Source organism: Myotis yumanensis, unplaced genomic scaffold (assembly GCF_028538775.1).
Source record: "Myotis yumanensis isolate MYYU_CA2020_CCGP unplaced genomic scaffold, mMyoYum1.0.hap1 SCAF_8, whole genome shotgun sequence".
NCBI lineage: Eukaryota > Metazoa > Chordata > Mammalia > Chiroptera > Vespertilionidae > Myotis > Myotis yumanensis.
Genome location: NW_027223759.1, coordinates 47,524,171 through 47,538,775, shown reverse-complemented (window position 1 = coordinate 47,538,775; position 14,605 = coordinate 47,524,171). Strand labels below are relative to the sequence as shown.

At 39.7% G+C, this 14,605-nt stretch overlaps 1 protein-coding gene across 3 annotated transcripts in view; it reads left to right on the top strand.

Annotated features, from left to right (window-relative positions):
- NOSTRIN (nitric oxide synthase trafficking) overlaps positions 1-14,605 on the top strand; it is a 52,579-nt gene that overhangs the window by 33,270 nt on the left and 4,704 nt on the right. For 2 of the 3 annotated variants that reach the window (XM_070422805.1, XM_070422803.1), the window contains exons 8-14: positions 125-250; positions 4,344-4,442; positions 4,540-4,665; positions 8,539-8,647; positions 9,711-9,796; positions 12,646-12,771; positions 13,801-13,915. In XM_070422805.1, the coding sequence (XP_070278906.1) occupies positions 125-250; positions 4,344-4,442; positions 4,540-4,665; positions 8,539-8,647; positions 9,711-9,796; positions 12,646-12,771; positions 13,801-13,915 (787 nt within the window). The remainder of the gene's footprint in view (positions 1-124; positions 251-4,343; positions 4,443-4,539; positions 4,666-8,538; positions 8,648-9,710; positions 9,797-12,645; positions 12,772-13,800; positions 13,916-14,605) is intronic. The other variant, XM_070422804.1, reaches the window with a different exon arrangement.

Genomic DNA, 14,605 nt, shown 5'->3' with positions numbered 1-14,605 from the left:
CTACTCTTTATGAATTTAGCTGGGAGGTGAGAAACATATCATTGGTATAAATGACATTATTTGGAATTACAATGGGCTTTCATAAATGTGTTCTTGAATATGTGACTCTGATGTTTTACTTTAGCTCCTCAATAAATTGAAAAACTCGACTGAGAAATTGACAAAAGAAGATGAAAATTATTACCAAAAAAACATGGCCGGCTGTTCTACCAGACTGAAATGGGAAAACACGCTAGAAAACTGCTACCAAGTAAGTTATGCGTTCACTTTTTTTCTTCTTCCATGGAGCTTTGTGTGGCCTTGAAAATGGAGATCGGATCTGTAGTTATATAACCTGATGATCTCTGCCCTTAGCTGTGGCCATCAGTCCTATTGTGACTTTGCACAAATGACATTACTTCTCATTGTTGTAATTCCTCCATGGGTAAAACAACCAGTGAATATTTACTGAGTATCATTGGCCAGGATTCCAGTCCTAAGTTCTCAATGGACACAATAATGCTCAGCCGATTTCGGAAAGTGCTGCCAAAGGAAAATGTAAATTCAGGCTTAATGACTAGGTATTCAGAAATGAGTTTTAGGCCTGGAAGCTGATTCATACAGTATACACTTGAGAATTTCTTTGAATGTCAGACATTGGGTTGGACACTGGATATCTATAGCCATGAATAAAGTACCATTTCAATACTTTATGGGGATGTGTGCAATTTAGCAGCAAAGAAGATATACAAAGGAAGAATTCAGTCAGCCAATAAAATTCAAAAGGTATGAACATGCAAATCATAGAAGGGAAAATCAAATTACTAGTTAACATATGAAATGATGCTTACCCATTTGGCAAAAATTTTATTTACTTTGTTATTTTTTTCTTTTTTTAAATTTATTTTTCAGTTACAGTACATTTAGTAAACATTTTAAAGTGATGATATGATCATTTAGAACTAAATACCTAGCGTGCTTGTTGTGATTCAGATTCCTGAGCACCTCCCTAGACCAGGTGGATCACAGAACTTCTGAATGACTTTAGGACAGGGTCTAGGAGATTGCTAGGATACTAAAGTTTGAGAGTTCCTGCTCTATAAAGAGCATATTTCTTTCATCAGTTTGTTGAAGGTAAGCTCCTCAGGTAATGTAAACTAGAAGGCCAGGACAGCAGTAGGAACTGAAAAGAATGAATAAAGAGTGTGAATTAGCCTGGCCATTGTGGCTGGGTTGGTTGAGTGTCAATCAATGCACCAAGAGGTCACCTTTTCGATTCCCTGTCAGGCACATGTCTGGCTTTTGGGCTCAATCCCCAGTACGGGGTGAGCAGGAGGCAACCGATGAATGTTTCTATTTTTCCCTCTCCCCCTCTCTCTCTAAATTCAATAAGAACATATATTTTTCTAAAAGAGTGTGAATTACTATGATGTCTTGGCCTCAGACAGGTTCTAAATCTGCTGTTTCTTGGTAACTCTGACAGCACTTTCTTCGTATGTGCTACATCACACTAGAGGACCATTTTAGGTCCTTCTTGAGTATCTTGCTTTTCTACTGCCTATTTTATTTTTTAAAAAACCACACACACAATATAATGGAAAGCAATAATTCATTACGTGAGATATGGACTTTCCCTTTGCACAGTGGAATTAATCTCAGCCTCTTTTCATGAGCGAACATAGATCATTTTAATGATTTCCCTGAGATGTAATTAAAATCTGTTAAACATTACCATCTCCATCAAGAGACACTGGTTATTCTAGTCTCAAACTGATGCTAGTGGTTCAGCCCTTGCCAAAGTAAAGAAACAGCTGCCCGCTGGTGATGCACTATGTTCCTAATCCTGGCTTTTCTTTTCTTTCCTGACCTTTGCTCATCATGGCGCTAAATTAGAACAGCTGCTTTCTATGTCCTTTTCTGTCCTGTAAAGTCTCTTGCTTTTGAAGTTGTCCCACTTGAGATCCAAACCACTGAGCAGAATTTGTGTTGTGTATTTGTTAGGAGGCATATGGTTTCTGCCCTTTGAAGAAACAGTATGTTCGGTAGGCTGCTCTTCAGGGTCTTTAATCCTGTATCTGGGAGAGCAAGAGCACCTGGCCACATTCAAATGGCTGGTGTCTGCAATTTTGGAGAAAGACTCCGGGGACCAACAGCAGAAGCAAAGACAAACATTTGGTGCCCATTGACTTACAAAAATTGTACAGGTTCTAACTCCACAGAGAAGGTAGGTGGCCACGGGGAGCAGAGCTCCAGACTTTCTGATTCAAATGTCAGGGCACTTGGCACAGGATAAAAATTTGCATGCGATTGACAAAGATGTTCATACTTATTGCCTGAGCCTATATACTGATAAACAAAATGTGGTATACGTGTGCAAAGGAATATTATTCAGCCTTTAACAGGAAGGAAGGCCAGGACAGCAGTAGGAACTGAAAAAAATGAATGAAGAGTGTGAATTAGCCTGGCCACTGTGGCTGGGTTGGTTGAGTGTCAATTCATGCACCAAGAGGTCACCTGTTTGATTCGATTTGTCCCTTTTCGTCTGGCTTATTTCATTTAGCAAAAAGTCAGACTTTTTGCTAAATGAAATAAGCCAGACGAAAAGGGACAAATACTGTATGATTCCTATTATATGAGCTAACTAGAGTAGTCAAATTCATAGAAGACAGAAACTAGAATGGTGGTTGCCAGAGGGGCTGAAGATGGGAAAATCAGGAGTTATGGCTTAATGAGTACACAGTTTCAGTGATGCAAGATGAAAAATGTTCTGGAGATAGATGAGGGTGATCGTTGCCCAACAATGTGAATGTACTTAATGACACTGCATTACACATTTAAAAATGGTTACAATGGTAAATTTTATGTCATGTAAATTTTTCTTAATTAGAAAACAAGTAAATTTAAAAATTTTTTAAATAACAACAGAACGCGAAAGCAGTCTGCTCAGGAGTATAAAGAAACGGCATGCTGGATCAGGCCAGTGGGCCCTGCAGGTGTGCCACAGAGTCAGGATGGGAGAAGCCAATAAGCTTTGTGATTTCCCCACCCCCACCCTATCAGAGGCCTTGAGATGTAGTCCATCCTTCTTGCTTCCTATGGTAATGTTACCCACCAATTTGCTCAAAACCTTCTTCATAAAAGACTATTGCTGGGTGGCAGTTACAGGAGTAACCAATCCTCTGGATGAAGGAGGAATGCCCAGGTCCTGTCCTTACAAAAACAGGATGAGGAGCATGTTAGCTTAGACACCGGCCACCTCCGTCAAAGCCGAAGTCCTCTAGGTACATACCAAGCTGCCCCCACAGGCTGGGGAATCCCCTGTATACTCCACCTGACCCAGATTTCTCCCACAATGCCTAGCTGCTGAACTTCTTTGAACTCCCTCAAAACAATCATTCAGCAGCTCAGCTAGCAGTGAGTGGCAAGAATCCAATAGCTACCTTTTCTAAAGTGTTAAGGGCTAACAAGGAAAGGTGACCTCCCTCGCTTTCTTATTTACCCTTCCAGCTAAAAGATATGAAACTCCCAGAGTGGAATTCTTGTCATTTCACTCAAAATGGGGAGGGTATGTTCCCACCTTTAAACAGTGGTCTCTGACCCCCAGGCTTAATTTTAGGTCAGAATTATGAATTGATCAGACTTTGGGGTTCTGCTCGTCAAATAGTTTCCTGAAGCAGAGAATTTGTGCCTCATCTTTGCCCCTGCAGAGACTAGCAGAATGCCTTCTATGACTGTAAACAATTCTAGAAATATCTAGTTTCTGACTACATTTTGGAGATATAGACATGGGTTTTACTGGGCTTCATTCTCTTTCTCTGGGACTCACAAATACTTTTCTTTTTTTTTAAAGGTATATATATTTTATTTTTAAAAAAATATATTTTATTGATTTTTTACAGAGAGGAAGGGAGAGGGATAGAGAGTTAGAAACATCAATCAGCTGCTTCTTGCACACTCCCTACTGGGTATGTGCCCTCAAGCAAGGTACATGCCCTTGCCTAGAATCGAACCTGGAACCCTTGAGTCCACAGGCCAACACTCTATCCACTGAACCAAACCAGTTAGGGCACAAATGCTTTTCAAATGATTCTTTTCTACCCTTTCTTTGTGAATGTCAGATAACCCACTGCATCCACCTCTATGCCTTTGGGCTGAAAAATCCTGGGGAAAGCATGCAATTTAAATAAATTCTAATGGAAGATAAATAGGAGAGATGCAAAATCACATTCTTGTCCTGAAAATCTCTCCACCACAGTTTGGATATGACATAATCAAGAGGCACAAACAGGACAATTTGCTCAGATGGGTGATTTCAGTTTTCCATGCCAACTGGCTGATCTTACCTCATTTTCCATTCTTTTCAGAACATCCTGGAGCTGGAAAAGGAAAGAATTAAACTTTTATGTAATAACTTGAATCAGTACACACAACATATTTCTGTTTTTGGCCAAACCCTGACCACAGTGAGTAGTAAAGATTTCTCCATTTCTGGGATGCATGGTAAGAACTAGCAGGAAACACGTCTTCAGCAACCTCCTTCTGCTTCCCTTGGCTTTGCAGTGCCACATGCACATTCACGGGGCCATCAGCAAGATCGATGTTGAAAAGGATATCCAGGCTCTCATGGAAGAAACTGCCATTTCATCTACAGAAAATAAATCTGAGTTCCTATTAACCGATTACTTTGTAAGTATGGATGGAAGGAAGTTCCATTAATGGGAAACCTTAGTCAGGTACTGAGGGATTCCTTAAAAAAAAATTTGAGAACAATTGTAAAGGAAATACCTTGTGTTTTTTTAATGGGAAATATTGATTTTTTTTCACGGTTCAGATAAATTAAAAACAGTGTGGTTTATAAATAGGCAAAGGAAATATGTCTGGAAGGGAAAGAAAGTCAAGGGTTTTCTACTGAATCTTCATACTTGGTCTTCTATGAGAGTAATGCCAGGCACACATGTTTCATGACCTGTAAATAATCACTGTCTCTTCTTGGTTGTTATTGCTGTATAACAAATCACTCCCAAACTTAATGGCTTAAAGCAAGCATTTATTATCTCACAGTTTCTGTGGGTCAGGAATCCAAGTGTGGCTTAGCTGGGTGCCTCTGAGTCCCTCAGAAGACGGCAATCAAGGTGTCAGCCAGGACTGCAGGCATCTCAAAGCTCTATTGGGAAATGAGCCGCTTCTAAGCTTACCCATGGCTGGGGCAGGCCTCTGGCTGACTGTTGGCGGGAGATAATATTTCCTTGCCAGGTGGTTCTCTCCTTAGGGCAGCACACATGTCAGCCTGCTTCCCCCAGAATTTTGATCCAAGAGAGACAGAGCCAGAGTGCTCAAGATAGAAGCATAGTCTTTTATTAGCTAATCTCAGAAGTGATATCTCATCATATTTTATCTGTTAGAAGCAAGCCAGTAAGTGCAGCTCACACTCAAGCTGCGGGGATTACACAAAGGCATGCATCCTAGGAGGTGGGAAGCGCCAACATTCTTCACTTTTCTTTGAAAAGCTTGGACTAAATCACAGAGGCTAATTTTGAGGGGATTTGGATGATTCTACTATGTCATCTTTGCTAAAAACAGATCAGTGTCCCTGGTCAGAGCCCAGGCATCTTGTTTCTTAGCTATCTTGGAGTAAATTCTTTGTCTTCTGAATTCCTGACAACTCTTCCCTGGGCCTCTGCTAGATTTCATTCAGACTTCAAGGGCCATATTGGGAGCTTATATTTCTCTGCACATAGATAGAACCAACCCACTGGCCATGTCCTCCTATAGGATTAAAAGAGTAGCCAAAGTCAATATCCCAGGATCCACACTCAGGGAACAAGAGATGAGGGAAGAGAGAAAGGCAATTAGATCTGGGCACAGCAGTGAGCCCAGCACCTGGGAAGGCAACCAACTTTTCCTTTCCCTACCTTCCAAATAGCATTATGTGACAGCTATTTCTAAAATGAATCCTTTTTTTTTCCTACCTTGGCAAAGGCAAAGCAAATTAACAATAGCAATGTCTTTTCAAAGCAGAAGCAGAGGTAGAGATTGGAGCAGAAAGGGAGATTGGATTATAATAGGAAAGTGCTTTCTTTTTTTCTCTTCTTCCAAATAGTGTAGGTGATCCCTGGGATGAGAAAATATACAATAGAGTATATCTATTACTTTATTAAAAGGCTAATAAAAATGTCCCTATAGACCAGCGGTTCTCAACCTGGGGGTCACGATCCCTTTGGCGGTCGAACGACCCTTTCACAGGGGTCGCCTAAGACCATCCTGCATGTCAGATATTTACATTACGATTCATAACAGTAGCAATATTACAGTTATGAAGTAGCAACAAAAATAATTTTATGGTTGGGTCACAACATGAGGAACTGTATTTAAAGGGCCAGAAGGTTGAGAACCACTGCTATAGACTAACCTATCAATAAAACAAGGGTCATTCTCCTTGAAAGTTTGACTAGGCTCCTATCTATGTATATAAAAGGCTAATATGCAAAGTGTCCCCTCAGGAGTTCCACCAGGAGACCTGGAGTTTGATCACTTGCTATGATGTGCACTGACCACCAGGGGGTGGCACAGAATGAAGGAAAGCCCCAGAAAGCAGCTGGGGAAAGAAGGTCCTGGCTGGCAGCCAGAAAGAAGGCCCCATCTGGCAGCTGGAAGGCCCTGATTGACCCTGATCACTGGTCAGAGCTAGGGACCCTACCTGTGCATGAATTTCATGCACCAGACCTCTAGCTGAAATATAAGGAGGCAGCCATGATAGATTATCTTTAATTGATGTGCTCATGGAATTTTTGGTTTCTATGAAATTTCAGTGCACCAGAACTAAAGACTACATGTCTGTTGTTTAAGAGAATGGACTGTATCTTCAAATGGAAAAATAAGATTTTCTTAATAGCCTTAAGGCAAAATGCTTCCAAAGTCTGACTTTTATGTAGTGCTATGAAATTTATATGGGCAAGAGTTAAGACAGGAGAACAATCCAAGTACAAATATTGGAGGGCTGATGACCAGTGTGAAAATATTTATAAGGTCACTGTAAAGGCCATGTTCAAAGATGGTATCCATAGTTTTATATGCCTCTCCCAATATTAATCTTCTTTCTAACAAATATTTGGAAGAGAGGAGGAATTTAAGAAAGCTAAAGGATAGTAGTAAACTCCATCCTCAAGGTGAGCCAGTAGTGATCTATCCTTAGAGATACATTTTTGAGCAATAGGTGTCCCAAGCAGACCAAGTGAAGTCTTGGACTGGTCTAACAGCCAGATTATAATGTGTGTTCCTCCAGCAAGGGAAGACAGGTTTGGAATTAGGCATCCTTGTGGTTTAGTCAGAGCTCACCTGGGGGTATGACGTCACCTTGGGCTCTAAATAAACTTTTTATGATTATGTAATATACAATATGTAAATAAAATATTTTTACCTGTACATTACATTTTGTAAAGGCTACTCATGTTGCTGTAAATCCTCAGCTCCCCTTTCTTCATGAAAATCTATCTAGAGCTAACCTTCCGCCAGCATTTGGGATCCCAGTTTGTCACTTTCCCTATCAGATAAGTCCTGACTCCCTGACTCCTTCACTTCCATCTTTAGTCATTAGTTTCCTCTCTTTCTCCACAGGTTTCTCTCCCTCTGCTATGTGTACAGCCACCTTTCCATCTGACCCTAACATACCCCCCTTTTTATTCAACCCTTGAAATATGTATGTGAAAGTTCATATTTTGTTAATGGTTTCTCCTAGCCTATGTGATAAAACCCCTACTTCTTTCTGCCCCCAAATCTGGCCTAACCTACCCAGACAACTTTTTCTTTCATGGTGTTTGCTTAGGCAACTGGTCTATTTACTGTTCCTGATACAGTTCTCACAGTCCTCCCTCTGTCCTTTGCTTGAGCCAATTCTTCTGCCTGGGGCACCCTTTGTCCTCCTTCCCCTTGACTGAAAAATCCTGGTTTAGTCTTATAGCCTCCTCAAAGCTTTTGTGCCCGGGCCCTGCCCTTGGTGGGCCACACATTCCTGTCTGCTCCATTCATCAATGAATGTGGCCTTGAATTACTAGGTCTCTTATGTTACTCTTCAAGGCCTAATTATAAACCCACTCTGGGAAGAGCATTTGTGTTTTTGTTCAGGCATCCCCAGTAGCCAGCAACACAGAACACAAACATTTGCTCAGCTTGTTAAGCAATCCTAGCTTGAGGCATATATGTGATACTACATGGGGACTGTTAGAAGACTCTAACTTGAATAAAGATAGAGAGCAATGAGTATATAACAAATATATTTACTTATCAAGTAACTATGAAATAGCTACAGTAAGGCTCATCCTTCAAGAATAATTTGTTCTAATGAAAGTACATTTGTTCTGAAGCTAGGTACTTACAAGTTGTGAACAAGGAGATGATTTCTTATTAAGCAGGTCTCAGTTACTGGCTTTTTATTTTATTTTATTTTTTTACTTTTTTCTTCCAGTTAAAATGAAATAGTCAGTAAAGGGTCTCAGTGCAACTTGGAGAGAAAACTTTTTTTTCCCTATTAAGTGGTTAAATATCCTTTTTCTTCCCTTAAAGGAAGAAGATCCTAACAATGCAATGAATAAAGAGAGACAAAAGTCTTCAATAAAATCAAAACTGTTGAGACTGCAAAGAGATATTGAAAAAGCCTCAAGCGATCGGGAAGGTGTGTAATATGTCTGTGAACAGCCTGACAAGGGAAAGTATTTTCATTGAGAGTTAGGTAATACTGCTTTTGCTGATTGACACAGGGATTATCTCCTTTAAAGAATCACATGTCAAACCTAATTTATATGAATAAAGAAAATTTTAAAAAAAGAAAGGAGAGAATAAAAAACCAAAAACGATACTTTGGTCTATCTGTGAGAGCTATATAAGTTCTCTACCACCTTTTCCAGAAATGTAGCATTTTTTAAAATATTTTTGTTGTTGTTGATTTCAGAGAGGAAGGGAGAGAGAGAGAGTGAGAGAGAATCATCAATCGTTGCCTCCTGCATGCCCCACACTGGAGATCAAACCCACAACCCAGGTTTGTGCCCTGACCAGGAATTGCATTGTGAGCCCCTGGTTTGTAGGTCAACACTCGACCACTGAGCCATGCCAGCCGGGCAGAAATGTAGCATTTTACTATGTTTCTGGCATTGCTGGAATGAAGGAAAATTCATTTGGTTTAAAAACATAGTAAACAGTGCACAGGGCTTTGGGTTTTCTTGTCTGTTTCCTTTTAAACTAACTCTCTAAATGGTGTAAAGATCATTCAGACTAAATCCTGTTCTTAGAAGGGAGGCCTGTTAGAATGGGAAACCTCTCTAAAAGGATGCAGATAATAAAAGCGGCTCCCCACTTGTGACCGTGACTTGTACAGCTTATTTTACGTGAGCCAGAACAACCAATTGCAATGGAGCACTTGACAGGAAATCCAGGAGAGCAAAAGTGTTTCCCCATGTAAATATCATAGGAAGGGAAAGGCTAACCTGTGGTAAATGTCAGGAACCCACCAGGAAGGGGTCAACAAGGAGGATTCATGAACTCATCTTGGAAAAATATCAATCAAGACTCTTCAAGCATCAACCAGCGTTTCTCACATTTTATTAAATGAAGGTAAAGGTCACCCATTCAGTAACAACTACCTACAGAAACAGCTCCAGCCATTTCGGAAATCCTTCTGGGCTCAGCTGTGTCCCGCCAGAGCAGGAGGATTGTGACCGAGAACATGATTTCATTTTCAGGACTCCGGCGAATGCTGAAAGCTTACTCCAACAACTCCTTCTCAGACCCAGAGAGCCAGAAAAGCACAGCAGCCCTAATGGAGGAGGTAAATATTGGCAGAGCACAGTTTCCTAGATTTAATGATGAAAGAGTTATTTTTAGAACGCGCGTTTGCCAGCCCATTTGGCCGCTGTTTGCCTTTCCTTTCTCATGACAGAACAATCTAGTCTGAGGCGTGTAGGGTCAGATCCTTGGCAAGGAGTTTGGGGGATCTGGAAAAATCCGACTACTTAGAAACATTTGCTTCAGTTTCTTCCTAGGGGGGAAAAAGTGCCTAAAATAGAGTTCTCTAAAATAGAATGATTCCTTCAGGGTCTGGAAACCATGGGTACTTGTAACCCAGTTAAGAAACTTGACTAAAAACACAGTTTCTACATTCAGAAAGGCCTGTATTGCATCTACCTAGCTCTGCTGTTTACAGGGATCTGGGATAACTTTAGCTTTTGCATCTGTAAAATGGGGATATTGGAACCTACCTCAAAGGGTTTTTGTGAGGATTAAATATTATTTAGAAAATGCTAGCACAATGTGTAGAGGCAAGCTGAAAAACTAATTATTAATTAAAATTCTGTTTTTCATTCATTCCTCAACTAACATCCGGGTCTTCTGAGAATAACAGGAGGAAAGAAGTATGTAGGAATTGATGGACAAGGTGGCAACTTCGGAGGAATTCACATTAAAAAGGCAATTAGCAAAGACCTGTGACTTTAATAGACGAATAAAAACAAGCAGATGCTAGAACCCATGTGTGCAAGATATGGGTTTTCTGTTGTGATTAGAGTGAGAGAATGTTGATGGGTTATCTTTTCTGAGAAAAATTCAGGAAGAGATAAAAATCTGTTCAATAATGATTTGAAGGATACAGGAAACTGGACATGCTTCCCTTACCTTGAATATAGCCTAATTCTCTTATGAATAGGTACCTAAAAATTCTATCCAAACAGGCAATTTCAGTAGTTCTTTGGTGAAAATAGATGTATACAGGCACAATTTATCTGTTTCTTAGCACAGATTTCCTTCAGTTGGGTGCTGTTGCAGAAACAAACCTAACAGTCCTTGTGAAGAGAAAAGCCTGAATTCTATTCATTTGCAAACAGAGGTCTAACATATTTGCAATGAACATGGCTATGATTTTTATGAAATTATAAAAGACTGGGACATTTTCTGTGATAACACAAAATATTTAGTTAACTAATTCAATGCAAATAACATTTACCAAAATAAAGTCAAGTGAGGGCACTTTATGATGGCGTTAATTATAAGTTTATTTGTTTGGTTGTTCCTGCACAGAAATTTGTCATTCTTGTTACCAGCATAGAACATGTATTAGGATCAGAAACTGTTGTAGGTATTGACTGGACTGATTCACACAGTGGAGGATGTGAGGAAGGATGGAAGCTGACCCCTAAATTCACAGTGTTTGTGATCTAGTGAAGGAACAAATGCAAGCCTTCGAATAGTGGGTACCAAATACCCGTTATTTCATTACACACCTCTGCATCTGTTGGAGGGAAACTCGTGATATTGGTAGATTTTGTGTTACCTAGGGAAGTTTTTTTGCACTAGGACGCTCTGTTTCATTTAAATTCTTCCTAATCCACTGTTTTTTTGTCCTTGAAGTGCCATATTTGAAGCAAAAATGTTGGTAAGGCATGTTTTCTGAAAAACTGTTGTAGGTATTGACTTCGGATATGGGAAGGAGACTTGCTCTGTGATGCTCTCAGAGGCAGAGTAGGCCTAATGGTAGACGGTATGGGGGTAACTTTAGTTTTTGCATCTGTAAAATGGGGGTATTGGTACCTACCTCAAAGGGTTTTCAATGCAGTGGATTGTTTCAAGAATTAGAGACCTTTCTCATCAATTGGAGGTGTCTGGCAGGGATTTTAGTGTTAGGAATCCCCATGCTGGACATATGGGAAAGGGAGAGGTGATGGTGGGGAGGAGATTGGATAAGCAGGCCCCTTCTAATACTTGGATTCTGTTTTGTTTTGTTTTTTTATTTACCCTGATTGGACACAGCCTGACAAAGAAGTCATTATAAAGTTTACAGTTCAAAGTCAAGTAGAGAACAGGAAGAGCCTAAGAGTGTATCTTAAGCTTCAGTCCTTATTTTTATAATTAAAATATTGTTTCTAGTTTTGAGAAGTGTTACTGTGAACTTTCTGTGTAATATAAGGCCTTACCTCTTCAAGAAAAACAATGAACATCAACCAAAATAATAAATAAGCCCTGCCTCCCATCATTTTGGTTTGATTCTACTGATATGAGTACAATCCTATTCACAGTGTGGAGCGCCGATGCCTCAATTGCCTTTCCTCAAGGCCTCCCAAAAGCCTACCTTCTCAGTCAACACTTATTATTCCTTCTCTCATTCCTCAGCAGAAAATTGGGTAAAGCCTATTGATTGCTACAAAATACTGAGTAATAGTCTATCAAGGTTTCTGGTTTACTCTGTTCACACGAGTCCAGAATAAGACACACTCAACAACTAAGGCTTTCCTCTAGGACAGTGGTCAGCAAACTGCGGCTCACGAGCCACATGCGGCTCTTTGGCCCCTTGAGTGTGACTCTTCCACAAAATACCAACTTCTGCGCATGGGCCACGAAGTTTCAATCACACTGTACATGCGCCGCACGTGGTATTTTGTGAAAGAGCCACACTCAAGGGGCCAAAGAGCCGCATGTGGCTGGTGAGCTGCAGTTTGCCAACCACTGCTCTAGGAAAAGGGTCCATTGTTTCGCTCAGCATTTTCTGTGTATATCTGCATATGAGTTGAATGTGTAACTTTTTAGATTTCTTTGTCATTTTGGAAGTTATCCTGATATACTTTTACCCATGCAGTTGTGCCTCATTTTCTAGAAACTTACTCACAAGGCCAAATGATGTATCCACAGACCATTTTGAAACTAGACCTGATGCAAGCAAACGCCTATAAACTGTCATCAGTGTTAGCAGAACTTGAACAAAGACCTCAACCCAGCCATCCTTGTAGTAACTCCATCTTCAAGCGGAAAGAAAAGGTAAAAATTTAAGAGATTGGTTATAATTTCTTGACTAGGCTTATTGGGTGAAGTGGTTTAAAGTAGCATCAGAGCAAAAAAGCTGTAATGAATTATGTATGCCACATGCCCTAAATCTCAACTGCAGAATTTTAAAATAAATTTAGTTTCATTCCTTTGAGAGGAGTAACAAGAGCTAAACACAGCTGAATACATTCTTTGTATATTAAACACGGAGAGTTAAAAACCCTTTGGATTCTTTCTTCTTCCTACTCATACCTTAATTTTATCCTTTGTGCTTTTATAGTAAACTTTTTATTAAATTGAAATTTTATATTCATACAGATCTGAATCATAAGGTTTATGATATGCATTAGTCTCATCCATTTATTATACCACATAACGTAGAAAATGCATGAGCACAATTTTTAAAAATCATATACATGTATTTTCCCAGTGTTACCCTCTCTAGGAATTGGTGGTGAATAGTGAATATGCATGGATTAACTACTGCTTGTAGCTTTTTTCCATTGCCTATCAGAAGTGGTGCTATAACCATCTTGTTATAAAGGGACAAATTTCTTTCTAAGAGACTCAAGAGCTGGAAAATGGTCTCAATCAAAAAAGGAAGGAAGGAAGGAAGGAAGGAAGGAAGGAAGGAAGGAAGGAAGGAAGGAAGGAAGGGAGGGAGGAAGGGAGGGAGGAAGGAAAGAAGGAAGGGAGAAAGAAAGAGAAAGAAAATGGTCTAAATCATTTAGACAGAGCCATGTAATTCATTTGTATTAAAGCCAATTAAAGTTGAATTTTATTATTTTGCCTATGTACAGGTCAGAATTGCAATATGCTAATTGTCTAATTCTGAAAATATTAAGGCTTTAGATACGAGAAAGCTCTATATAAGAGTTTAGGAATGTAGTTAATGCTTTATTTATACCCTCCTCCAAAAAATTACAAAACAAATTCCTAAGGAAAACAGCTACAGAAGAATTATATTTCATGATTACTTGGGTTATTAAAAATAACTGTTTTCAAAAATATTTATTTGAACAGCAGCAGACCCATAGTTATGTAAGAATATCTCGGCCTTTTCTGATGAAGAGATTACAGACTGTTGTAAGAAGGACATCTTCTGGTGGGCAGAGCAATCCAAGTTCTTCATGTGCAGGTAATCCCATGCCCGGAATAATTTTGGGCCAAATCCTATCAGAAAAGCACATTGCTATATTTACTTTTTTTTTTTTGGCCACATTGATATATATCAGCTCAAAGAAATCTACATTTAAATTAAGACTGATTAATTTGTTAGAATGTGTAGCTTTCTGTGCAAATGTAATCCAAAAAGTGTGAAGGAGCCAAGAAGAATGGAGGGTTGGGAAAAGAATTTTATGAGGTGACTGGTTGCATGTGATTCAGACAGCCTGCAATTTACAGTGCACACGGTCACCCCTAAGCCATTGGGAGGAGCTTGGGGAACTGTCTCCAGAGCCTCCTCCAAACCTCCATGTGAGAAGCATGCTGATCCCAGGGCCTGCTTACCCCATTTATTCAGCTACCTGACTTGAGTCACTTGTCCATCCACACCCTACTGCCTTTTGGTGTTTACCTTTCAATGCATGCACATTGTTGTCCCTCATAGTTCAGCTATACTCACCATAACCTTGACTCTCTAGTTTCTTGATTAGAAATTGGTCAAAAGTAAAAAAAAAAAAAGTTTCAATAAAACCCAGGACATTATGGTCCACATGTATATTAGAGACTCACTGTGGCATTGTTTAAAAAACAGGGATGATGATAAGAAGCACATGGTCAAAGTGTCCCCTATCTATACCTGAATGACAAAACTTGTGTATGTCTT